General features: G+C 42.1%; 2 protein-coding genes across 2 annotated transcripts in view; one reads left to right on the plus strand and one right to left on the minus strand.

Moving 5' to 3' along the window:
* The window catches only part of MAP7 (microtubule associated protein 7), a 110349-nt gene extending 108972 nt beyond the window's left edge, over window positions 1-1377 (plus strand). The window contains exon 18 of the mRNA XM_063124624.1: window positions 349-1377. Within this exon, the coding sequence (XP_062980694.1) occupies window positions 349-359 (11 nt within the window). The 3' untranslated portion in view covers window positions 360-1377. The remainder of the gene's footprint in view (window positions 1-348) is intronic.
* Window positions 1378-6080: 4703 nt separating this feature from the next.
* The window catches only part of LOC134398194 (uncharacterized), a 32097-nt gene continuing 11667 nt past the window's right edge, over window positions 6081-26510 (minus strand). Inside the window, exons 5-14 of the mRNA XM_063125443.1 lie at window positions 24595-24717; window positions 22750-22832; window positions 21402-21527; window positions 19842-19887; window positions 16346-16479; window positions 12721-12849; window positions 9421-9538; window positions 8845-8979; window positions 7627-7752; window positions 6081-6444 (exon numbers count right to left, since the gene is read on the minus strand). Coding sequence (XP_062981513.1) covers window positions 6323-6444; window positions 7627-7752; window positions 8845-8979; window positions 9421-9538; window positions 12721-12849; window positions 16346-16479; window positions 19842-19887; window positions 21402-21527; window positions 22750-22832; window positions 24595-24717 — 1142 coding nt within the window. The 3' untranslated portion in view covers window positions 6081-6322. The remainder of the gene's footprint in view (window positions 6445-7626; window positions 7753-8844; window positions 8980-9420; window positions 9539-12720; window positions 12850-16345; window positions 16480-19841; window positions 19888-21401; window positions 21528-22749; window positions 22833-24594; window positions 24718-26510) is intronic.

Consider the following 26510-nt stretch of genomic DNA (forward strand, 5'->3'; position numbering starts at 1 on the left):
GGGGCTGCTCCACTAGCAGAAGAGTGGAGTGTCAGTCAAGTTTCGATCCTTTCCTCCTTGTCTCTGCAGTCCCCAACACCCTCCCTTCCATGCTGTTCCAGAGGGTCCCCCAACCCTCCAGAGCAGATTTTCAGGAGACATAGTGGGACTGCAGAGGGAAGGAGGAATTGGCAGAAATCGCTTCCTCCCTCTTCCGCCAGTGAGAGCATCCCATAAGTGGAGTGCCATTCATGGGGATTTAGGATCCAAGGTATTGTTAATTATTGTTAAAATGACTCTTTATTTTAGCTTTTTTCTATAAAGATCTCTTCTCTCTGCTAATTTGTTCTTTGTTGGCTTTCTTTGTAGAAGTTGTCTGATCTCGGCTTATGAATTACCAAGGCTAAGCAAAAGCCTGTGCAGCCAATGGAGTTCCTTCCATGCTATGAAGGAGTGTTGTACTTTTTGCACTCTTGAATTTTCTAAAAAAAATCTTGGACATCTTTCTTTTCTTTTTTTTAACGACCGTAGCAAAACCAGCAGAAGAATTTATTGGGAATAGACTTGGATTATCTTGTTATCAAATATATCTCACAACTAAGAAAATCATGTTTCATAAATTGCTTTTATTCAGCAAGTTCCTTTGGTTAGCATAATGGATATTTACTGTGTTCTTGAGGGGGGGAAAGATTAAGTGGATTCTAACAATAACGGGCTGGTTGGGATAATGGACCTGTTGGTTTTGTTTCGTTTTGAAGATGAGTTTAATGTAAAATCAGCAAAGAATCTTTTACATTTTACTGATTGAATACTTGAAAAGTAAATGCCTCACTGCTCTACAAGTAGGGCAACTGGGGTGTTGTTTTTTTTATTTGAACCTGTTGGTTTAAATATTATTGCAGAGAACTCTTAACTATGGGGGCAAAATATAGGCTTCTGTATCAGGTTCTTGTAAATGTAACTCCTACTTGGACATTCTGTATATTTAGGCATCACTACTGTCTTCTTCCATTTTCTTTAAAATAAAATAAAGTAAAGTAATACAGCAGGTTTTAAAATGTGAAAAATTGAAAGCATTATTTTTTCATGGATGAAATGAAAACCTGTTGTTATCCTAGATAATGTATTTATTAATTTTGTTCAGTACAAAATAAATCATAGAAAAATGTGGTGAAAGCTACATTGCAAACTTGATTTTTGTTAGTTTCAACTTTGTTCAGGGAATACAAAGCATAAAGCAATGTCTTTGAGCTTGATGTGGCCGATTCAGCACTGTGAGTTATCTTCAGGCTTGAAAAGTTAAGGAATAGAGCTCTCTTCAGCTAATGGTGTGATCACTGAGGTTTATAGAGGCTCCTAGCACTCCAGAAAAAGATAGTTTTGGTGTCATGAGATGAAATTCAATGAAGCACTTCTGCTGCTATCAGCAGAACAGGACAATTCTCCCTCTGCTCTCTGCACCCTCAAAACCTGCTTCGAAGGTTGTGTGTGGGGTGGGGGTGGGGGGCTCTGGGGAGTACTTTCAGGAGGCAGGGAGAGAGAATATCCGTGCTTGGGAATGCAGACCAAACTGGATGGGTGGTGACCAAGTACTATAATAGAAAATAGAGAAGGATTTGGAGGCTTCCAGTCCTTTCTGTTGAGCTATTGTTGGGGCAGCAGGACAGCAAACGTGACAGTTGTCACGTGCCAACCTTGCTTAATGCTAGCATCCCCTCACCACACCTGATGTGCCTGCCCAGAGGTTCTCAACTCCTTGCCTATAGCAATTCCCTCAGAATAAATTGGCAGATCAGGTAAAAGTTTGCCTGTTCAAGAGGAAGCTTTCTTATCCTGTTTGCTCCTGAAGTTCATCTGGCATGTTTGTCCTGTGTATTACCTTGCATCTGCTACTTTGCCCACTTTTTTGTTTTTATACATAAGCCTTTTAGAGCTAGCTGTCGCTACAGATCCATTGCATTATACTGTGCTACCAACGATGGATGACGATGACATGCTAGTTTAAGTGAAAAGGGGTGATTCCGTTGACTTCCAGTGGTCTACTACCAATGTAGCAGGAAATCCAGTTCCCAAGTGATGTTTGTCATAAAGAGAAGGGATACGCAAACACTTCAGTTGGTGTTATTTACAGCATGTCACTTCAAAGAAAATTATACCAACTGTGTTGGAAATTGAGTCGATAATGCATTATGAGCTAGAGAAAATTGTAGGAGAGGGAGGAATGAAAGCCAGTCTGAATGTTTTCATAATTGTTTGTGATATAGCAAAACAAATTATTTTTCTATTCTCTCTGCTTCCTGTACATCATCATCATCATCATCATCATTATTATTATTATTATTATTATTATTATTATTATTATTATTTGTATCCTGCCTTTTGCCCAATGCTGGGCCTCAAGGCGGCCTTACAAAGTTTAAAACATACATGGGGGGGGGGGGGGACAAAACCATAAACGTTTAAAATACACAACAAAATTATAAGACATTAACATAGATGAAGGGCCAGATTATTCTCCAAAGGCCTGCTGGAACAAAAATGTTTTAGCCTGCTTCCAAAAGCCCATCAAGGAGGGAGCCAGCCTAGCTTCCCCGGGAAGAGAGTTCCAGAGCATTGGAGCGGCCACCGAGAAGGCCCTCTCCCATGTTCCCACCAAGCACGCCTGTGAAGATGGTGGGACTGAAAGAAGGGCTTCTCCAGAAGATCTTAAAGCACGGGCAGGCTCATAAGGGAGAATACGTTCTTTCAAATAACCGGGACCCGAGCCACATAGCTATTGTATTTAAAATGTCCAAAATATGTAGAATTTTCTTCCAATCTATATAGGATATAGTATCAAATAAACATTATATAAAATAGTTCTACAGTTAACAATTTTAGTTTCTGGTGCATTAGTTGCTATTGTGATAATGAACAATTTAGTGTTTACATTTAGGGAGTGGGGCAGGGGAAGGCAACTTCCTCTAATCTCATACTACTGAAGAGTCAGTCAGAAATAGTTGTAAAGCAGGATTTGGGCGTGGATTTCAAAAGTTTGACTGAAGCTCCTGGTAACGCACACATGAAGTATTCCTGTTTCCTGGTTGAAAGAAAATATCCATCAGCTCCTGAGTATTCTGCTATTCATATCAATGGAGGAATAGGCTCTGATTGTGAATCTTAAGAGATATTTCCTTTTTTGGGGTAATAATGGAATGCCCTTGAAATTATTATTTTATTATTTATTGCATTTGTATACCGCCCCATAGCTGAAGCTCTCTGGGTGGTTCACATGAAAGCCTGTCAGCCATAGGAGCCTTTGCACCTATAAGGTAATATATAAGGGCATAGACACTTTTTCAATATATATCTAGGAAAATCCCTGGCTGGATGCAGCATTTTCCTTGCATGATAGAAGGGCTATTTCTATTCACAGAAGGCTTCTGACCCAACAGAGCATCTCTGCTGGCAAAAAGAAGGGAGAAGGCAGTATTTGTCAATTCCCCCTCCTCTTGCTGCCCTGTTTTTCAATCTCCACCACCCCAACACACAAACCCATTCTAGAGGGTTGGGGGCAAAAAAAGCTAGATTGAGTGTGCTCTCGGTGTTGATTTATAGCTATGCCCTCATCTAGAAAATTGTGAGGTTAGTAGCAATTGTAGCATACTATTTAGCAGAAAGTAAATTGAAAGGCAGCTTGTTCAAAATAACTCTTGATCTGGATGCAAAGGTTCTCTACCTCTGATGGAAGGACTCCTATCAGAGGAAGGGATCTTTGGAACCAACAGCTGGTTTTTATATTTTAAAACATGGGGGAATCATCCCATCAGCCCTAGGGACTTCTAGGGACAGTCAGAAATAATCACAGCACCTCGCAGAGCCTAATTTGAAGGACTGTGAGCCCCTACTACCTTCCATTTTAATTCTGTGATTAAACACAAACTCAAATTGGCTTCAACAACAGGCAGCTCCCCACCCACCCCCACCCCATTCCACACTTTGTTTTTCATACTATCATGATGAGGAGATTTAGCGAACTCTAAAGCTTGGACACTATTTTATGTCCTTTGGATTGGCCTGATGAAGGTATTGCCTTATTTTTGGAATGTAGAAAGAGAGGAAGAATTTATTCATCTCATTTTATCACAAGCACAGTAGTGCTCACTGTTTAAAAGAGATCAGAATATCCAGTAGTAAGGTAAAAATTTAACGAATCCTGTTATTTGGGCTGATGTAAAATTTACCTATCCTTAATCCACAGTAACATAATTCTTAACACTATTTCACAAATGTTCCTGTCCTCTGAATTACAGGCATAATTCAACTGAATATCCACTTACTGTTTAAAGTAGTACTCATGAAAACTTCTTAGAGAAAAAGCTGCCAGTGTTGTTTCAAATGTACTGCTAAAACATTCTGCCAAATTTACTGCAAATCTGTTTTGACGTGCTTAAGTGTACTGTATTCCAAACTATGTATATTAAATAAGCGATCAGCATAAAGGACCAACAGGGTTTTGATGAGCAGGAAGGAGGCAAAGAATATGGGGAATATTATTGTGAAAAGCTGTGAGCAACTACCATAACTTAATTCAGAATTAAGCTGTGGACATGAGATGGAGTTTGCCTAGATGGTTCTGGCTTGTAGTTTTGTAAAGCATCAAAGGCCACATCATAAATGTGGATAACATAGAATATCGTATCTACTGGTCTTCCTAAAATGTGCAGAACTCGAGTTACATTGACCAGACTGTGGTTTTGTTTTTTTTTTGTTTTTTTGAAAGCTGAATAATATTTTAATTAAAGCCTGGAGCAAGCTAGCCTGTTTTCTGAACAATGCCAAAAAAGTCATGCTCAGCGAATGTGCTAAAATCCTGATGCTGAAACTGAAGTCTCAAAAATTTAAGTGCTCCACCAGAACATACCCTCAGGCGCTAACATAATTCATTGACCATTCATGTATAAACATAAATACACACAGTGGATAACATCATATGCTAGCACAATATATATTGTGCATACAAATATTTCTTTCCAGAAATGCCTATTTTCATAAACTTTTTTTTTAAAAAAAATCACTAATTTGTTTGCTATCAGGCAACTGAAAAAAAAGTGTTAAGGTTTATTTATTATTTATTTATTTAGATTATTTATATACCGCTCCCCATTGAAAAATTTTGGAGCGGTGTACAAGGTAAAAATGAAAATAAAAACAGAATAAAACAGTTAAAACAAAATTTAAAAAGAAGCAAAACAACAACAACACAGAAATCCAAGGCTGCATGTTAAAGAAAGGCTTCTTGGAATAAAGATGTTTTCAGGAGGCACCGAAAGGAGTACAAGGTTGGCGCCTGCCTGACCTCCAGAGGCAGGGAATTCCACAGGAGGGGGGCCACCACGCTGAAGGCTCTTCCCCTGGTGGACTCCAATCGGAGGATGGATCTATGTGGAACCACCAGGAGCAGGCCCTCGGATGACCTCAGTGACTGGGCAGGTTGGTAAGGGAGAAGGCGCTCTCTCAGGTATCCTGGTCCCAAGTTGTTTAGGGCTTTGTACACAAGTACAAGAACCTTCAACCTGGCCCGGTAGCGAATAGGCAGCCAGTGCAGTTCCCTCAGCAGAGGAGTTACATGCTGGAAAGGGGCAGTTCCAGACAACAGCCGAGCTGCAGCATTCTGCACTAGCTCCAGCTTCCGGAGCAGCTTCAAGGGCAGCCCCACATAGAGCGTGTTGCAGTAATCCAATCTTGAGGTTACCAATGCCTGTACCACCGTGGTCAAGCTATTATTATTATTTTATTATTATTATTTATTTATATAGCACCATCAATGTACATGGTGCTGTCCCTGTCCAGGAGAGGCTGTAGTTGGCGAACCAACCAAAGATGGTAAAAGGCACTCCGAGCCGTGGCGGCTACTTGAGCCTCCAACGACAGAAATGGGTCTAAGAGTACCCCCAAACTATGAACCTGTTCTTTCAGAGGGAGAGCAACCCCATCCAGAACAGGCAATGAGCCTGTTTAGTTGAGTATTAGAAGTCTCCCTCAATATGCAAAGTTCTGGACAGGCTAGCTCAAGTCTGTTAAAATATTCAGGGAGCATGAAGACGGATTATATGGGGGAAATGGGAACTGGATTATATGGGGGGAAATCAAGTTGACTATTGAAGCATTTCTGTGTAACTTGGCCTTAATTTCCACCCAAACTATGGAAATAAGAATCCTATTATGCATATCCTGACTGCGGTTGTGGCTGTGGGATGAATGTAAGATACTCACATCTTGAATCAGATGCCTGTTCACAGACTGGCCACATAGAGAACTAAATCATCTACAGAAAAACATTAATGCAGGATGGAACAGTGCCTCATGTGTCCATGTGTTTGAAAGCAATACTTAGAAGCTCTTGCATTTCTTCAGTTTGTTGACAGACTTGGTCAAGGTATTTCTTCAGTTGACTATGGCTGAATGCAGATGAAAATTCTGGATCTGTGTGGGCAAATATTTCCTTTCAACGGTGGCTGTAAGTTTATAGGACATTGGAGAGATGGTGTGGTCTGACAGTTTGCATTATTGGGATCTACAAAATCTTGGCATACCCATCAAACACAAAGTGACCAATTCAGTGATCTATTTCTCATGTTTAATACCTGTGTTGATATTTTATGACCTTCCAAGATCATGATAAGAGGATGCATGCGCAGCCCTGCTTACTGTACTTTGAAAATTTATCTGTTCAACAATGTCTCCAGAAAATATTGCTTCTTGAGCCAGGAATGCTCGCTCCCAAGCATCTCCCAGTAGGGCAGGGAAAACTCCTGCCTGTGACACAGGAGAGCTGCTGCTAGTCAGTTTTGATGATACTGGTCTAGATGGACCAAGGGTCCGCCTCATTATAAAGCAGCTTGCTATGATCCTCATTCTACTGCATTTCCTTTTAAGCTTAGCCCTACGCCTATTGTAAGGATCCAATTCCTTGAGCCTCCTTACAGATGGGTAAATTCATGTTGACCTTCCACCTGGGCCCCAACAACTGCTGTTGGTGATGCTGTTTGACTTGACTTCCCTCTCTGGCATAGGTCCCTCGATCTTTTCCTCCAGTATGATGCATATACCACACTTCTACATCATCTACTACAACTTCTGCTATACAACAGATACTTGCATTCTTCTTTTAAAGTGGCTTTGTATCCCATGTTATGGATTTCACTGATATTAAAAAAAAAACAAGCCAGGTTTGTTTGAGACAAAACATCTATAATTGGGTTTTTCCCTCCACTTTTTAATTTGTTTGGGTTTTTTTAACTCTAGAAAGATGACTTTTTTCCTTTCTAAAATATGTTTTAGAGCTATAAATAGTTGCTGTTGCCAGGATTCATACATATAATTATGAGAATAGATTTAGTTCCAGTTGGAGGCTTGTAACAAATACTACAAATGAGCCTCTATAAATGTCTGATTAAAATCTCAGTGAAATGAGATTCAATTAACTTTCCATCAGACCTTTATAAAGCAAGACTTTGGTTTTCATTACCAGAAGCAGTCAGGACCCAGCTGTAGATTATAGCCGTGGCGTTTCTGGTAAATAGTGATGAGCTTAGCTATTATGCTATAGCACAGGACCCCCATGGGATTTTATTTGGTCCTGGAAATGAATACAGTAGGCCATACCTTTTTGTAATATGCAGAGAGTGGCTATGCCCAGCTGCTGAAAGCGATTCTCCTGGTGGATAAGATACTTCATGAGGTATTGTTGAACTTTGTTCATGTGGGATTTCAACAGAGACACTGCCTCTTCTATCCAATTAATATGGAGAAAGGAAGAAACAGAGAGTAGAATGAATTGGGCAACAGTTTACAACTAAATTAAAATGTTATTATGTCACATTACCAATGCTGAATACTACTTCTTTTCTAGGATTGTATCCAATGTTAATCCTATTTAGAAAAAACCTTCATTGACTTTAAACTAACAATGGATACATTCTCCTTGGATGTAATTCTGGGTTTCTAATTATTAAGCGATTAATATTTTGGTATTGAAAATGCATGTGTACAATTGTTGATTTTATTGATTTTACAATCGGAACACTGGCACAGAGAGCAAAGCTGCGAATTTCAACCAATTCCTCAAGTTCCGTTTTGTAAAATAGGAATCATAATATTAAGGCTGCTGAAGTACTTTGGCCAGTCTAATGCTATAACACAGTCATAATGATTCAGCATCTAACTCATATATAAGCTGTTCCTTTAAGAGGTTGTTGCTTCATGGGACCAACAGACGCCTCATGCTACAATGGCTTTTGAAACTAGTCAGCACTTCACAGTCTGCACAGTGATGTGCAAATATTTGAGCAGCTCTATGCAATGTTGAGATCTTCAACAGGATTTGATTCCATATGGAGAATCCTACTATGGCGCAAAATGTTTGATAGACTTTCCTACTCCTCCCACGCCTGCAGTATTCACTTTTGTTCAAACAACATAAATGAGCTTTCAAATTTGAATAAGGGGAATACAGTATCCAGGCGAGGACGCAGAGCATGATCTGGAGACACAGGAAGACAAAGACCTCTTCAGCCTGATGTGAATGAAGTTTGTCATCGTTGCATCAGGATAAATATTCTAGGGTGATATAGCTGATCAATCCAGCTGTAATTCACTTATTCCAGAAAAGTCTTTAGGGGTCCCATTGTAGCCTAGGAGACTCTGAAGACTGGCCTAGAATTAGCAGGATATATAATAAAAAAGGTCTTTGCAATTCAGAACTGAAGCTGTAGTTCGTCCTTTCTCCCCAACCCTACCCTGAGACTCTTCTTGTTGATACACCACTTGGTAATACCAGTGTGCTGAGAATGTAAATACCAGGCTTTCTCTATTGGTACATACTGTGCTGTATGATGTGTCTGATCATGAAGGCAGCCTGGAAAGAAGGCTCCGTTTGTTCCACTTGGCCAGCCAGTCTCACTAGGCTATCTATCAATGGTTCATCCATCAATTCCAACATGCGCGCTGCAGCTCCTTCTGATGGTAGGAAGAGGGGGAGAAGGCAGAGAGAGGAAAGGTGACTCAATCACAGCTGGAAAAGTTTTACAGGGAATTAAACAACATACATAGATGAATGGGTCACAAAATGAGACAGAAAGGTTGCTGAAATAATTATTGAGGGGTATAGAAATTTTCAGAAGTATAAATAGGTGGGAATACTACTGCCACTACTACATTGCTTTGTTGCTTTGCGATCTGCCATTCTGCCTCCCTCAGTTCAATACAGTATGTGAGCAAGTGGCCAGCCAAGGGCCACAGCCATGTACTTTACTGCCCCACATGCAGCAATATGTGAATTTGTGGCCTCCCAACAAAATAACTGACATAAATCCATTTTATACAGGTTATTACATCAAGAGCAGCATTAAAATCAATCAGTACAAAATGGGGTGCCCAACACACCAAGTGCCCCCTTACCGTGCTTTACCAGTTCAGTAAGACAAGATGTCACACATAGAAGAGGTTCCTCTTCTAGCAAGTCAGCACTGTGGACAGCTTGAAGAAGTCCTTTGACGCATGGACTTTCTACGACTCTCTGCACATAACACAGAGGAGATAATATTTTCTGCTTACAAAGTGGCTTACGTAACTTTCATCAAGCCGTCAAAAACTAGGATAGTGAATTGAAATGAACAACATGGAGCCATGGAAATGTTGGGTAAGCTTTCATCTCCAGTGTTAGCTGCCTCCCAGTGGATGCTGGAGTTATTTCAGAATTTTCTACTATGCATGCTGAGTCAAAACATATTTATTATTAGAGGGAACCGTACGAGGGAGGGAGAGGGTGAATCTCGTGCAAACACATCCATGTGGCTGGGTGGATCCTGATGTTCAATCACACATCACTAGGAAGTGATTTTCTGAAGCACAACGGCAGCCTTCCACAACCTGGTGCCCTCCAGAAGTATACTACACAGTGGGGCCATTGGTCCATCTAGGCCAAGAGGTGGGCAACGTGTGGGCCATGCCCTGTCCTCAATTCCATCCTCTGCACTGCTGCCGCTGCAAGTCAATTCTCCTAAGAAACACGGCGCACAGGGTTGGCTCTCCTTGTGGATGAGGGGGTTGCCTGTATGAAAGGGGGTGCAGCCCAGGAAGGCCCCCAAAAGGCTGCCTACTCTCAAGCCCCATACAATCTATTCTGGCAGTCCCACTTGCCAAAGATTCTTAAACTGGAGAGGCTAAGGATTGAAGCGGATACCTTCTGCATGCAAAGCAGACGGGATGGGGTTAAACAGACGGGATGGGGTTAAACTAAACACCGGTGCTCAACACTGGGCAAAAGAAGAAGGTGGGCAGCACTCAGCCAACCGGGGGATTAAGGATACCGTAGCAAAGTGTGCTACAAACACCAAACGGGGGAGGGGAAGGTGAGGGATTGAACAATGTCCTTTGACAGTTACAGACACTAATTAACTAGAATTCTCTTCTTTCTATAAATCTAAATGAGTTCCTTTCAAAACATCTCATTTTAAAATGTATTTTTCATTACAGACACCAACCCCTTAAGTTTGCCTTAGGCGTTCAAGAGTGCATCTCTTCAGACAGCCAGATGAAAATGTGTATGTGGCAAAGGCAGCTGTGGGGGGATTAAATCTAATGCAAATGTACATTCTATTAAACGCTCTAGTTATGCAGCATGGTGGCTATGAGCCTGTCCCACCAGGAGAACTCAAATTGCACTGATGTGCTCGAAAGCAATGAATACAGGGTAAATCTCTAACGGTATATGTGTTAGAATTTCCTTCATCTCATAAACTATCAAGTCAGGCAATTTGTAAAACAGGAGAGGAGCCAGTAAGGTGCTGCGGTATAATTTCTGCAAACACAGAAATACAATGGTTTGTAAAACAATATGGGGGGAGGGGGTGGCGTTCACCCTAGTTCCCAACTCCTGTGCTATCATGTAAATTGACCCTTTGTTCTCTTTTTATCCTTGATCCTTCTTAGTTTTATTTTTGCTTTTAAAGATTAATGACATTTTATATGTTTTTTATTAAAGATCTTAAAGAAACAATAAATATAGAAAAAATTGTTATTGTAACAGTGTTGGTAATTATGCCTCGGGACTGCTGGGAGTTGCAGGATGTTTTTCTGTCTAAACATGCATAGGATTGCACCTTCAGACATTTATTTATTTATTTATTAAATTTATATACCGTCCCATAGCCGAAGCTCTCTGGGCGGTTTACAAAAGTTAAAAAACAGTGGACATTAAAAAGTATATAAAATTTAAAACCATCAAAAAATATAAAAACAACAGTATACAGTATCCATTTAAACAACAACAGTTCTGGGGTCCGTTAAAAAACAAACAAACTTTGCATATGTTGTTAAACACCTAGGAGAAGAGAAAGGTCTTAACCTGGTGCCGAAAAGATAACAATGTTGGCGCCAGGCGAGCCTCATTGGGAAGATCATTCCATAATTGACCAGGTTCAGAGGATCAGCAGAGGAAAAGAAGCTAAGGTGCCTTCTTTCCTCCCACCCCATGTGTGCTGCTTGCATGGCTGCCATTTCCTTAATTACCTGTGCTGAGGCACAGGTTAACGTGTTCTCCAAACACTGCAAGGTGCTCAGTGGAGATGGCTTCCAAACCACTCCAAAACCCCTGCAACAAGCCATGGTTTGTGGGGTGGTTTGGAAGCCTCCCCTTACTGTGCACCTCATGGGGTTCACACAACATGGCAACTTGTGCCACAGCGAGAGTAATTGGGGAAGCGGTGGGCACGCAAGCGGCACACGCGGGGCAGGGTGAAGAAGCCACTGTGGCAGCTTTTCCCCACTGATTTCCGAACCTGGCCACTGATTTTGAGAATGGAAAACGAAGATGATTATGCAAACCTGCACTTTAGGAGAAATGTGTACATGGAAGCAGAATTCTGCACATGGATCCCTCACTGAGCAGAGATCCACACACGGAGCAGAATACAGTGAATGCAGGTTCACGGACTGGCTGCCTGCATCCGTGATTGGGAATGCTGGAGAAGGAAACACCTGTATCGCAGGTGCAGATGTCATGTGGTTGCTTACCCACCAAAGAGTGTGGTGTCCAAAGATACAGTCATCCCAGAAGAAGAGTGGGAAACATATCCACATCTGCTAGCAAGGGGCACTATGCTTGGCTATGTAATCCGTTATAACATTGTTGCACATGATTGTTCCGGTATTGAGATTGTGGCTTTATGCAAAGGGGTTCAGCCAAAAGAATCTAGGGAAGGCTGGGGGGAAGAAAGAGACTTAAAACTTATCATTTTTTTCTTACAGTGAAAAATGTGTGCCTTCGTAGTTATGAATTATGAAAGATTTGATAATTAGGGAAAAATAAATATATGGATGAGACCAAATTTAAACACCCAGGTGAAGGCATAAAAAATTACAGGGGGCCTTTTGGGTGGCAGGTTAGGTGAGCAGATGTTCCTAATAACAATAAGAATAACAACAATAACAATAATAATAATAATAATGATGTGCTCTCATGGACTTCCTATTAGATTGTAAGCCTATGCGGCAGAGTCTTGCTATTTACTGTTTTACTCTGTACAGCACCATGTACATTGATGGTGCTATATAAATAAATAATAATAAATAAATAATAATAGATAAGAATCAAACATATGATGTTGGTATTTTCAGTTAATCTTACTGAATTGGATGATCAGTGAACTGGAGCCTTCAGAATAATATGTATTTCTGAAAGGGAAACTTGTCACTCACCTGGATGCCTTGGGAAAGACTTAGATTTTTGATGAAGCAAGCAGCATGACCAATAATCACAGGCTCTGTTTTCCAGGTAAGCAGCAGTGTCCCCAAAGCCTGCAGCACCTCATCACATATCAGGGCATTCTGCAAAGGGCAAGACAGCATATGAGTCATTGGAAATGGAGGCAGCACCAGAAGAGAGAAAGGCAGTGTCATGACTCTCTGACACCACAATGAATGGGACCAATTCAAGACTTAAAAGAGGGGTGTCAGCTCATGGGCCTGGGGTAAAGTATCACTGCCAAATCCTTAAACTGGGGGTAGGTAGGCAACCTGGTGCTCCCAGCTGTTCTGAACTGTCATTCCTGGCCATTGGCCATACAGACTGAGCTGATAGGAGCTGTAGTCCAAAACATTGGGAGGACACCTGGTTTTAGCTATTTATTTAAAATATTTCTAGCCATGTTTCAGGGCAGGTGCCCTCCCTTGCCCGCCCAATTTTAAACAGTTCAGAGAACAGAGACAGACAACTGGATCACCTGCTCCCTTCTTCAAGTCCCTCCATCTTCAGCATGAATTCTCTCCGCCCTTACCTCTTTGGTTTTAACTGCACTCCAGGATCACATGTGCACTCACATTACCCATGGCTAAGGTTCATCAGTGGTCCCTTAATCCTGGATCTCTAGTCACAGATTGAGATCCCGGGTAAACCTAGCTAACATTAACAGTGGATATTAATACCGGATCACAGTTGAGGCTTGAAGGTAATTTGCACTGCATTGGGGAGGGGTTTAGGAGGGCACACTGGAGCAGTTGAAATGGGCAAGTAACCTTGGCGGGCCCAGAGCCATTTGTGGAAAATGAAGGAGGCAGCTGCTGAAGCCCTTGACTTTGCTTCGAAGTGATCCCAGCTGCTGGTAAGAAAATGTGTTCACTGGAAAAAGAAAAGTGAGCAGGGTTGGACACTTTGGCAGGCATCAAGAAAGGTGTCCGGGAGCACAAAAGCCTGCAGGCACAAATGCTGCCTACCCCGCGTTAAAACAACAGTTAGATCTCCATGCGGCCAATACGACCTTGCTTTGAGTAAGGGCAGCAAATAGCAAACCAGCAGTTCATTCAGCATCAATGCCTGCAGGTCACTCTGCAAACATTGGCCTAAAATTCAATGGTGTGAATTTGAAGGCATGGCTGGGGGACCAGGGCAAAGTGTGGTCCACTTTATGGCTGGCTCCTGTAAATCCCGTTCTTCGCCCACAGTACTTTTGCCAGATGTCTGCAGAGAACTCAATGCTCAGTGATCTTGGTATTTCCTTCTTTCCCAGCTACAATTTTTTTAAAAAAGCAACTGGAACACAAAGGATTTATTTATTTAAAATATTTGCTTATAAACTGCTTTTCAGGGATATACAGTTCCCTAATTTGTTGTGGTTGTGTGTGTGTGTGTGTGTGTGTGTGTGTGTGTTTTAAAAAAATCATCATAAAACAAATTCAAAATAAAATACAAATTCACAAGAAAAATATTAAATCATTTAGTCAAAATGCCACCAGTTAAGTGAGCAGTAAAAATGTTAAATTACAGTTTAATTGCGTGAGCCAGGCTCAAATTAATTAAAAGTAGCTGTAAACAACCAGGTCTTTTGAGCCTATTTAAAAGCAATTCAACAAAGAAGCCAGGCATACTTCCTGCAGGAGAGAGTTCCATCATGATAGAGCTACCACAAAAAAGGCTCTGCTGCATGCCCTCCAGCCTGATGGACCCTTGAACAAGGCCTCTGAAACCAATCTTAGGGCCCAGGATAGTTCATACATAACATATTTCCCACTTCTCTTAAATTCCTACACAGCTTTTCTGCTAGTTTTTCACATTGCTTCCAATATCCTGGTCCTTAAGACTTGACACTTCTCCAAGTGGACAATATGTTCCTTGCCACTCCTTATTTCTCTTCTGCTTCCCATCACTCTTGCTTCTTGTTAGGATAATCTCCATTCTTACATTAGCCCATCCTTCCATGCTGATTTCCAGAATTAACGTAACCTCTACTTTTCCTTAAACCACACCTCAAAAAATAACCATTCTGTTGCATTATTCAAGACTCATCGTTCCTTCTCTTCCTGTTCTGCATTAATCCTTCCCTACTTCATCTCACTAGATCTTTAATGGGCTTTTAATTTGGCTTTCTTAGAATGTAAGGCGGGTGAGCAAAGAATTCTTCTGGGGTTCTACAATATTTGAAATTACATAATGCACTACATAATATGCACTACATAATATGCACTACATAATAGCATAGAAATAAAACCTCCCAAGTAACATTGACTATTGATTGCTGGTCAACCATTGATTGCTGGTTCTGCCTTGTACATGTGAAAGGAGCTGATTCTGCCCCTTGCAGGGCCCCAACCTCTCTTAATATAGGAAGCAGTAGCAGGTTTATACGAAGGTTGTTTAACCCTCGAATAACTCATGGTGGCCAAGCTCGGACAACACGCTGCAGCCTCAGGAAGTGTTGCATATTCATGGCAGCCGCCATCAGATCTCATTGTGGGTTAAATAACCCATGATGAGCCCGGAGTGTTGTGTGAACCAGACCGAGTCTGACTATTGGTCCATCTAGTCAGGATATCACATTTCCCATAAATTGTGCCTTTTTCTCATTACCAGTTCAGCTCATGGCAGTTGGGGAAAACTAGTCTCTGCTAATGTCAAGCCACAGCAGCCTATGATGAAACAATTGTGTGCATCCACTGGCACATGCAGGATGCAGCTTTCATGTCCCCCACAAATTTTCCACATTCAACTTCCATTCATTTTATTGAGTACTGACTGTATAGAGACTCACAATGCTACTATGTCATTAATACAGGGGGTGGGTTGACCAATTGACTATTGCTATTGGATTTTTGCATTCAGGTGTGTATATTTCAGTCCAATTTGAATTATGAGGATGGGGGTGTTGTTGTTAAGGAATGAAGGTGCTCTGAAGTTATTCAGGACATCAGCCCCAAGCATGACCCAAGAGAAGATGATTTCTGCCTCCCTGTAAACACTGGGCTGTGTTAGCAACGGCTGAAGCATTTGTTCATCTTGCTTGGAAATGTTAGCTTTGCCAAGCAGTTTGTTTTCCTTCAGCTGTTCCCATGGAGAACTCTTTTTCTACTTCAGTTGGAATTCAGGTCAGACCAGAAGGGGAAGCCTTGAAGAGACCTGAAAAAACAGGCTAGAATATGAAAGGCTAACAAAGGTTCAAGCACTTGTTTGAGCAAACTGGGATGACCCACTGATCCAATAGAAGAAAACATAAGCATCTCTTCTGAGTACTAATTATTCAGGGGTTTTCTCTGTAGCAGATTGATTTCGCCTTTGCTGCAGTAGTGGAAGCAATGGCGATACTTGCTGAATAAGGTGAATCACAAAAGGCCAGCCCTGACTGTCAGAGATGAGGCTTGCCAAATGAGAACTCCCTCATGTCATCCCTTGGGTGCCCTCTGTAAAATACAGACAGAGATTTTGTTGGGCTGCTGAACATGACTGGTCTTGGGGTCCCAGTATATTCCCAACCCCATTTTTCCTGGAGCCACCTATAAACATGACCGCCTAGAGCTTTCAAGGCCAACGATGTCAAGAAAGGGAAATGTGTACCTGGTTGGCTGGGTGTTGGGAGAGCATCCGGAGGAGAATGATGGCATTCTGCTGAATCTTTGGATTGTTCGATGCCAGGAGAGGGAGGAGGTGGGGTAGGATGGGCAGAGCAACGATGCTGGTCTGAACACGCTCTGAAAAAGGAGAAGGCAGTTCAAGGTTATGTGTGCAAATCAAGGGAGACATTTTGCAGAAAGGGTTTGTGAATTAGGCGGCATAAAACAAATTTGTTCAGCTGGATTTTACAGACTGGGCAATACTATGTTACAGCAATAAAGAAGTTAGTCTTTGGGCTCTGCATGTAATGAAGAGTCAAAAGAAGATAAAAATCAAACTAAACCACGTTGGCATCGATGGCTCTGGAAGGTCTCTAGAGACCCGGAGAGGGTGCTCTTGATGCCAGTAGGGGAATGCCAGGCCCTAGATGACTTAAAGCCGCTGGGCCCCTTCCATGGCCAGGAGAGGTACAGCTAGCGCATGGGACTTCTAGACCCCTATATTGCTCCGGTGAGATCACAGTGGCCAGATGCCTTTCTGTAGTCTGCACATCTCCTCAAACTGCATGGCCCTTCACCCTTCAATACCTGCTTCACATTGCTTACTGGAGATGAGGGACAAAGGAGAAGGTATCATGTAGGCCAACAACAGCAGAGGTTACATGGAAGCCTTAAGTGCTACTGCATGTGTACCTGTGGACCAGAGCCCACTTCGGGCATGTAGGTATTGGTAAGCTAAGGGGTGCCTACTCCCCTAAATTCTCTCTGCCCCCATATTTATTTATTTTTACAAACAATTTTTTTTACAATTTTATCTTTAAAAGGCCAGCAGACCAGATTAATTGCCCCCTTTCTCCCCCGCTCCAAACTTTTAGGCTGGCCTCAGGCCTTGTCCACTTCATGAGAAGTAGACTCTGGTCCAGGAAGGCTTATGCCATAAGAAATTAGTTTGCCTTTAAGGTGCCAAAGACTCTTTGTTGTCTTTGTTGCAATGGACTAACATGGTTACCACTCTGGACACTGCATGTGTGTACAATACATCCAAGCCCTCTGGATTCCATGAGAACTACAGTTCATGGGTATCCAAGCCCTCTCCAGCCCCCTGTACAGCGGTGCAGATAGATAATCTTAGACATAATGATCTTAAAAGAAGCCCTGTCTTCAGATGGCAATGTGTATACTTCAAAATGTGGTAAGCCCGCTCTGCTGCATTTAGGGGCCCTCCTGTTCATTCTGCTGAGTGGGTCCCTGCATCTGTGCCCATAGATAGACAGGGAACACAACTTGTCCTTCACCATAGGCAGTAAAATATCTTGAGCCAGCACTCATAGAATTGACCTTGCAATCCACACCTTCAGCAACAAGCAAGTCAAGTGCTCAATTTATCTGAATAACATTTTTGCATTGTATCCAGGCACAGAAATCACTACTGGAATTCACCCGGTATGTGAAAAAGTAACGCTAATTAACCCTAATTTGCAATAGACATTCCCATAGTGCTTGGTAACTATCCCCTCATTTTTAAGGCTTTGCATTTCACCAGATTACTCCATCTTGATTGCCCTCCAAGTAACCAGCAGATGGAGTCAGAAGATCTAGAAAGGGAAAAGATTGAACAATAGGAAGCTGTAGCAAAGGAAATGATTTGTTAAAAGGCACTGCCAGCTGGGTGGCACGAATCCCATTTCAGAAACAGATAACTTCCAGAGTCCAGAAAGTGACACAAGGACCATTTCTCAGCTCTTTCACCCAGCTCAAAACTGGCTATTTTGTTTCAGCTATATTTAAGGGGTCAGGTGAAATTCTTTGGCAGAGGGACAGAACTGTAGTAGCCACTATCTTGTTTCCCCCAGAAAGTCCTGTTCTGGGTTTTGAATTGTGGGGACTCCAAAATGGCTACCACTATTTTGCCACTCATTGAGCTGTTTCACGTGATCGCTGGCACCCACCATGGCTCAAATAAGACACAGTGGGTTGTGGCACATGCTGGCAGTACCTAACATTGCCACTGCATGTCCCCTTCAATCTGTTGTATATGCGGGACCCATTGCTCGCACAACAGATAGATAGCAGTTGTAAAATAATCCATGCTGACCTGCCCCATTTCAGAAATGAGTGTTTTTTCTAGCTTCAGATTGCTTTTAGAACAGTTATCTCCTCTTTCTACTAGTGATGGGTCCTGCTGATTACACAGGCAAGCTTGGATACTGACCAGAGAAAATTGGGGGAGGGACCATTTCACAAAACCATTTCCCCTCAAAATATTGAGTCAATTTCACAAAATTAAGATTGGATAATGGTTTCTCCCCCACTCTAAACTGTGGTAGGCATAAGTGACTGACTACAGTTTCTGGATTAGATAAACACACACTTTAACTTTTTAAAATAACTTTCATTCCAATTTAGTTTTAAGAATGTTTAAAGGAGAATGTGGATTGGTGTTTATAAACCGTATGAATAATCTTGCACACTTTAGCTTGAACAATTTGGAATCCTCCCCCCACACATGATTTTATTATGAGAATGCAACAGGTACCCAGTTTTCACCAACCTTGTTTTCTCATTCTCTTTTCTCCTTCTACAGCTGGTGTGAAACCCCTACCCATAAGAGGTCTTATTCCATAACATCTATGGCAGAAATATCACACTATTCTCACACTATCGCCCCGCTCGGGCTCTCCGCTCCTCTGATGCCATGCTTCTCGCCTGCCCAAGGACCTCCACTTCCCTTACTCGGCTTCGTCCTTTTTCTTCTGCTGCCCCTTACGCCTGGAATGCTCTTCCAGAACACTTGAGAACTACAAACTCAATCACTGCTTTTAAAACTCAGCTAAAAACTTTTCTTTTCCCTATAGCCTTCAAATATTGAATTTGTTCTGACTCTATACTGTTAGCTTCACCCTACCCGGTGCCTGTTTACACTTCCCTGTGCCTGTTTGCATTCTCCTTCCCTCTTTATTGTTTACTACAACTTATTAGATTGTAAGCCTATGCGGCAGGGTCTTGCTATTTACTGTGTTATCTGTACAGCACCATGTACATTGATGGTGCTATATAAATAAATAATAATAATAATAAATATGCCTTGAGCATTATAATGTATTGACCAATCTAAATTTTATTGATTTTTACCATCAGCCAGGCACTGATGTAAGCATGGTTAGCAGACACCTTCTGCAACTTAGTAACTGAATAATCTATTGCAAGTATACTTAGGAGAGCTGCCACTCTTTCAGCCTGTCTGACATAACACACACACCCCACCCCGATACCCTGAAGAGCTTATTAACCAGGAAAAGGTTCTGCCACTACAGACATGCCTGTAACCAAAGTATAATATTCTTCTTACTTGATTGGATGAAGAATGAACCATGGAATTCTTTCCATAGGCTACAGAAAACAAAACGTAACGGGGAAACAAAAATATTTCTACTCCTGTGAGTACATGTAGGTGTCTGCTGGCAATTTTTCATTTACAAGCATGCTAAGCCTGTACTTACCACTTGTGGCTAAATTCCTGAGACAAACACAAGCTTGGTTTGAAACCTAGTTGCAGGGAGAGAGAAAAATGAGGAGAGAGAAACTGCTCTCAGCTGTAAATTATAAAGCTGAGTGGTTCATATTAGCTTCTTTGAATACTTTCTCTATGAGCTTTTCTACACAAGGCATTTATTGTGCACTATTCCCTACTCATGGTTGTTTACATGTTCTTTAGAGACATCATGACCCACCAGTTTTGCTTCAGTTTGTAAGTAGCACTTTCCACAAGTCTTTTTAGAGCACGAAATATGGAGTGTTATTTCTAATGACGAAAGAAAGCACAATTTTCTCTTGTGCATTTGTGCTATTCCGCTATACCACAGTATCACTTAGAGGTTATGTAGCGGAAAACAAGGAAAAATTCTTGTGTAATGCTTGGATCTCAATTTTGTGTTAAAGCAGATGAAGTAGCAGCCTCATGAAGAAAAGCCCTATATCTCCAGAATATTCTGATATCATCATCATCATCGTTTTCATTTCTAGATTGTCCCATAGCCAAAGCTCTTTGGGAGGTTTATAACAATTCATAAGCATCAAAGACAGGAAAAGTTTAGTATAAAAACATTCTGTGTGGCAACATGAGACATGTCTAAACTTTTTAAAGTTAACTCTGACAGTGCTTCATAGATATCTGCAGGACATCCAGAAAAGTCCCACTTATATATAGATTCTGTGCCTATTAGTACAAGGAGCAGAAGTATAAAGGGTTTAACTCTTGCTTTAGTGAATAATTATGTCTTTTACAGGGTGATTTTGCATTGCTTTGGAAAGAAAGATTATTGTGGTATGTAAATAATCCCCGCCCCGATTCTCCCAGAGATTGGGAACAGATCCTGAGCCATCACATGAACCAAGAGATCCCAACCATTATTAGAACATGAGATCTCCCCTGACAGTGTGCAGTAGGATCCAACAGGGCACTGGGTCCCTGCTGATTTGGTTCCTCAAAGCAGCTGTTCCCTCCAATTCCATGGTGCAACCAGGATCCATCACTTGCTCAACAGAGATTTAACACTTTCTAGAGGAAACCCTGAAACAAGCAAAAATGCTCATTTCTGGATTGGGGCAGGTCAGTAGAGTTCCCTTATGCAAACTCCACTGACCTGCCCCAATCCAGAAATGAGCATTTCTGCTCGTTTCTGGTTGCTCGTGGAAATGCTAACTCTCAGTTGCACAAGCGGTGAGCGTACCACTTATGGAAGAGACTCAGCGGGGATGCAGCATCCTGTTGGATACTAATTGAGAAGAGGTCAGAGTTTGCCTTCTTAGAGATTCAGGGAAGATACCACATTCAGCTAACTCTACACGGAGGTAAGCATATTTCAAATCATTTAATTTGACACAAACATAGATATTGAGGCTGTAGTCATAAGCATGTTGACTCGGAAATAAGTTCAACTTGAACTCAAAATGGTGTTTCTGAATAAACTGGCTTGCGATTGGGCTGTTAGGAAAACTGCAGACAATACTCTAGATCAGTAATATCTATTCCGAGGGTCCCACACAGTCCACAGCTTTACCTTGTCCTCAGATGAAGCCAGGAGAGAAAGGAGCGTCCGCAGAAGAAACCTGTCTCCAATTTGCAGCATAGCTTCGTGGTGCTGGGAGTTTGTGGCCATGTTGCTTAGAGCAGCACAGCTATAGTACTGTAAGCACAGAAGGTGAAAGGGGAACTGAGCCATCAGAAGGAAGGCTAGGTGGAGACATTAGAAGACTGATACTCAGGTGGGAGTGGCCTGTGTCCCCGGGTTCTAAACTGTGCACAGGCCCCCATGGAAGAGGGGATCGGGAGAGGTGGGGCTCTCAGGGGGATCCACTGCTGCTGGGAAACCAGCTTCAGTAGGAAACACATTGGAAGGTGGACTGCAGAGAAGGGATGGTGTGGGGGGGGGGTTACATTCTTTTTCATCATCATCATCTCTCTTTTCTCACTCGTGGAAATTTTTCTAGATGAACATGATGAACTTTGCCAAGTCATGCTGCCTTTTACTACTACTACAAATCAATCAGCATCATCACCTATATCTTGCCTTTTTTCCTCCTTAAGGAACCCAAGGTCGTGTACATAATCCTCCTCCTCTCCATTTTACCCTCACAACAACCCTGTGCTGGGCTGAGAGTCTTTGGCCCAAAGTCACCCAGTTACCATCTTTCAATCTCCATCTGGAAACAGGTGCCTCTCTCTACTAAGAAGTACAAATTGCAAGGGGATGTCAAGGAAGGCAACTGAAAAATGATGCCTGAGTGGAGGGCCTTGATGATTTCTTCCTAGGAGTCAAAAAAAAAACACCTCCCCATAGAGAGGACTGCATCCCTTCTATCCACCAAGGACCCATACATTACATTTCCCACTCTGCCAGTCATATACTATGCAATGCATCCATACTGCACTCATTATAAGGCTCTGCATAATTTTAAGAAGCTGAAGTAAAAATAGAATAGATGTCTACACTCCAATCTTATCTTTAAATGTTTACATTTCGTTTGTGCTTTCACACTAAGCTATCTGAAGCTCAAGATGAGAAAGAAAGTCAAGTGTTTGCTCAGGCTTCAGTCTCAAATAGGCTTAGTGACTATTAGTAGTTATCTCAAAGTCAGGAACAGAACAGAATAGAGTGACTTGAATAGCCCCAGGCTATTTTTTTAATCCTACAACAAATTTGACCTATGAAACAAGAGCACGTTTGCTCAAGCTCTCTATTTTGCTCACCTAGCCAATGCTTAATTGTTGGGACTTCAGATGTCAACGGCTTTTGTCTGATTTGTTATTTCCCCTGTGTCTATAAGTTCAGTTGATTCAGCTTCTGTCTCAGCAGTTTTCAATTCTAATATTACTCTCAAAAGCTCCCATTTTCATAGGAAATTTACCTGTACTTCTGAGTCAGGAGACTCTAATAAAAGGATGAGAACTGGGAGAGTGCCTTGACGAAACAAAAGCTGTCGGATCCATTCTGCAAGGGAACGGTGAAACAATAACAAGGTGTCTGTAATAAGCTATTTTGGACTAATGAATATATATTTTATGATCACTGCATAGATACCAAGTTAAAAACTAAAAATGCAGCATCTTCCTAGAGAGGCAACTTAGAAGGCAGCTCATTATTTTATTGCAGGTGTGTATAATCTGCATTTTCTCCAGAACTTTACAATATCACTGCCAGACTAAATATCGCATTGTATCAAAAGACTGTGGTTCGGATGCAATCGAATCTGGTTGTCCATCAGCCTCTGAACACTGATGTGCATCCTATGCAGAGCAGGAGGGCAGAGATGATCTTCACCTCTACACTCCTTCCGATCTACATTTCAGTTAGACAGACATTTTCACCCATCTAGATTAGGCGTTGGGGAGGCAGAGGGAACGAGGCTGGGGGATTCCTCATAAACCGGCCTCCCTAGAACCAGACACCCTCCCTCCTCTCTTCCTGCCAGCTGTGGTTCTCTCCGTGCCAGCTGTGAAGGGGAGGGTAGTCCAGACTCCTGTGTCCATGGTCAGAGGGCTGGGTCTGACCTTGGAACCAGGAATCTGAACTATCCTATGAACCCCAGATGCTGTCTAAAGGCTCTCTTTAGGATTGATCTCTTTATTATTCTTCATGAATACATGAAATCAAAGCTGTGAATCCTGGAAAAATCTTAAGTGTTTATATGTGATTTAGGCTCATCCAGTCATAAACAAATGACTGAACATAATTGGCACCAAACACAGTGCTCTGTTTAGGGTCTTGTACAAAATGGCAATACAGTGTCTTTAATCTACCAATCCTGCAAACAGCGCATAAGAGTTTAAATAGGAGTCTTACTATCAGTCCCACATATACAATAAAAAGCCAGCTAGCATCTAGCTTAAGTAATAGACAGCCAATTGCACAACTTGTCTGTTTCCTAAATGGTCACTAATGGTGAATGGTGTCTCAAATGAATTTTTCTATGGTAATTCAGGTTGAAAATAAAAATGAAAAACGAACACGTGGATCAGACAAAATGGTGAAATTCTATAGAATTTTAGCCTATCAGGAATGAATAAACATGCTTGTGCACACTGCTCAGTAGCTCTCTACGTGACTCCTCCTGCCAGTAGGAGTGGCTAAACAAACCAGGAAGCTTCCATCTAAACCAGAATCCATGCTGTGTTGTTCTCCCAAAAACCCAGAATCATAAACCAGAGTTTGTTCTTCCAAAAAAATCAGAATCATAAATCAGAGTTAGTTCTTCACTTATGATTCTGGCTTGTTAGGAGAGCAATAAGCCAGGGGTCTTGATTTGGATGTAATGCCAAACTACAGATGGAAGTCTACTGGTTTGTTTAGCTCCTTCCACTGGCATGGGGAGCCAAGTGGGAACAATTGAGCAGTATACACCATTACATCCAAACCAGCCCCAAATTATAACATTTCACTTTTAAAAAAAGGTAACTTTGGCAGTATGTTTCTGTTACCACTATTTTCTGTTTTACTGCATTTGGTATGTTTGAAACAAATCACCTGAATCATAATGTCTGCAACTGTGCCATTCCACCATCCCTGCTAAAAGAATTATCTCACCTGCCCCTCTTTCCTCCTTATTCTTCTTTCCTTGTTTGTCATGTCTTTTTAGTTTGTACACCTTTTTAGTTTGTCCTTTTTACTGATTATATGTAAATCATTCTGGAAGCCTTTTTGGCTGAGGAGCAACATTTAAAGACTTCAAATAAATAAATAAATACAATTATACCGGATTGTGTGAGGTTGAAAATGGCTCCAACTGCATTTTGTTGGACTCTAAGATCATTAGATTTAGAAAGGGCAAGTAAGGGTACAACGCCTCCTGCTGCTCCAATTGCTTCTTGGTTGACATCTGGCAAAAGAACAGGATGAAAACGAAATGAAGAGTGTTTTGTTTTTTCTAGGAGGTATTCCTATTCTTCAAAGCATTCTATAAGGAATTGAGATTGAAGAATTTAAACACTTCTGGATGGAAGTTAGGGAGCCTGGATGCCTAGTGGCAAAATTACTATTGCAATGAATTTACTGGTAGATTTCCGTCATCAGGACTATCCTTCTGGGCCATTACCTGTCCAAAGTTTTGAATCTGACAAAGGAGTGTGAATAGCCCAGAGAAGTGTTTCCTTGTGAACTAATTATTAAGACAATTAAAGGTGCAATCCTATGCCTGTTTAGACAGAAAAAAGTTCTACAACTCTCAGCATGCCCCAGTCTGCCTGGCTGAGGCATGATGGGAACTGTAGGATGCTTTTCTGTGTAATAGGCATAGCATCGCACTCTCAAGCTGTCTGCTGGTGGGAAGGGGGGGATCTGTATTTGCTTCTGCCTCCAGCAGCAGACAGAAGCTGGCCTTCCTTAAAGCTCCAGCTAGAGGGTAGTCATTGCGGGGTACGATTGATCAAGAAATCCCCATCTTACTTCATGCTAGAGATGGTGTGAATCTAAGTTCCCCACAAGAAAAACTGTTTTGAGGGCAACTGACAAGGAGAGCAGAGCTGAGTTTCCCTTGCATAAACCGGCTCAGTTTCAAATAATGTATGGATGAGGTTCTGTTTCTATGGGATGAATGGATACTATCCAGCGCATGCAAGAAACAGGTGTTGAGGCCTAGCACCGAAAGATGGCTGATCCCTGACAGGCTCTCAAGGGGTGCTCTCAGTTGTCCAGAGATATTATACTCTTTAGAGCTACTCTGTCTTGACTAAGCTGGATATTATGTCCAGGGTGCTCTCCAGGCCTAGGAAGGGAAAATGGGAAGGTCAGTCTGGTTTGCTGTGGCAGGTTTTCCTTTAGCCACACCAGGGCCCTGAGAAAAGTCTCCTCTTCCACCACCAAAGTGCCACACCAGCAGGCAGCCACCCCCGTACTCCTGAGAGATTGGTAGGTAGCGTCAGGGCAGTGGCTGAAACAAGCAGAAGGGCAAGGGTATTGTAACCCTTTGGCCTGGGGCTTCTCTCAGCACCAGGGGGGGATCTACACTACTGCTTTTAAAGCGCTTTAAAGCACTTTGAAAACATTTTGAAACCTGTATATGCGGTGTGCCCTGGGCCCCAACAGTTGTCAAAAGTGTTAGCGCTTTAAAGAGCTGTAAAGCAGTAGTGTAGATCCCCCCGCAGGTATGAGGGAAGCTTGAGCAAGATCATTCCCCTTGCGGGGTGGTGCTTCAAAGTGCCAGTTTTCTCCCTTTAAGGGTCTGGCGCCAAAAGGATAAGCACCTGGTGGCTGTCATCTTCTTTTCCCCAAATGCCTCTGGGCCACACCCCCAACTTTGTTTTGGATGCGGGGATATAGGAGGGAAAGAAGTTGGTGGCTGCTCTAGCTGCCCAGCCAGGCCCTTAACATTTGGGGAGGAAATAATAATCCTGGTGTCAGCCCTGGTGGGCCTTCTGGGATTTCTGGGCCCCAACATTTCCCCAGCCCCCATGCTTGGTGCTATTGCTGGTCTGCTGCACTCTTCTGAGGGAAGCCTTCAGTTCTCAGTATAGATCCTAGCACTCTTTTCCCCGACTAATGAAAGCTAAACAAAGCATATAACACCAGCATGCATATATATCACACAAATGTGGGTTATTGTAATGTAAGTCAACTTCATGCAGAATTTTCTTGGGGGGGGGGGGGGACAAGTAGTACATTTATCCACAGCCA

Source organism: Elgaria multicarinata, chromosome 4 (genome assembly GCF_023053635.1).
Source record: "Elgaria multicarinata webbii isolate HBS135686 ecotype San Diego chromosome 4, rElgMul1.1.pri, whole genome shotgun sequence".
In the NCBI taxonomy this organism is placed as follows: Eukaryota; Metazoa; Chordata; class Lepidosauria; order Squamata; family Anguidae; genus Elgaria; species Elgaria multicarinata.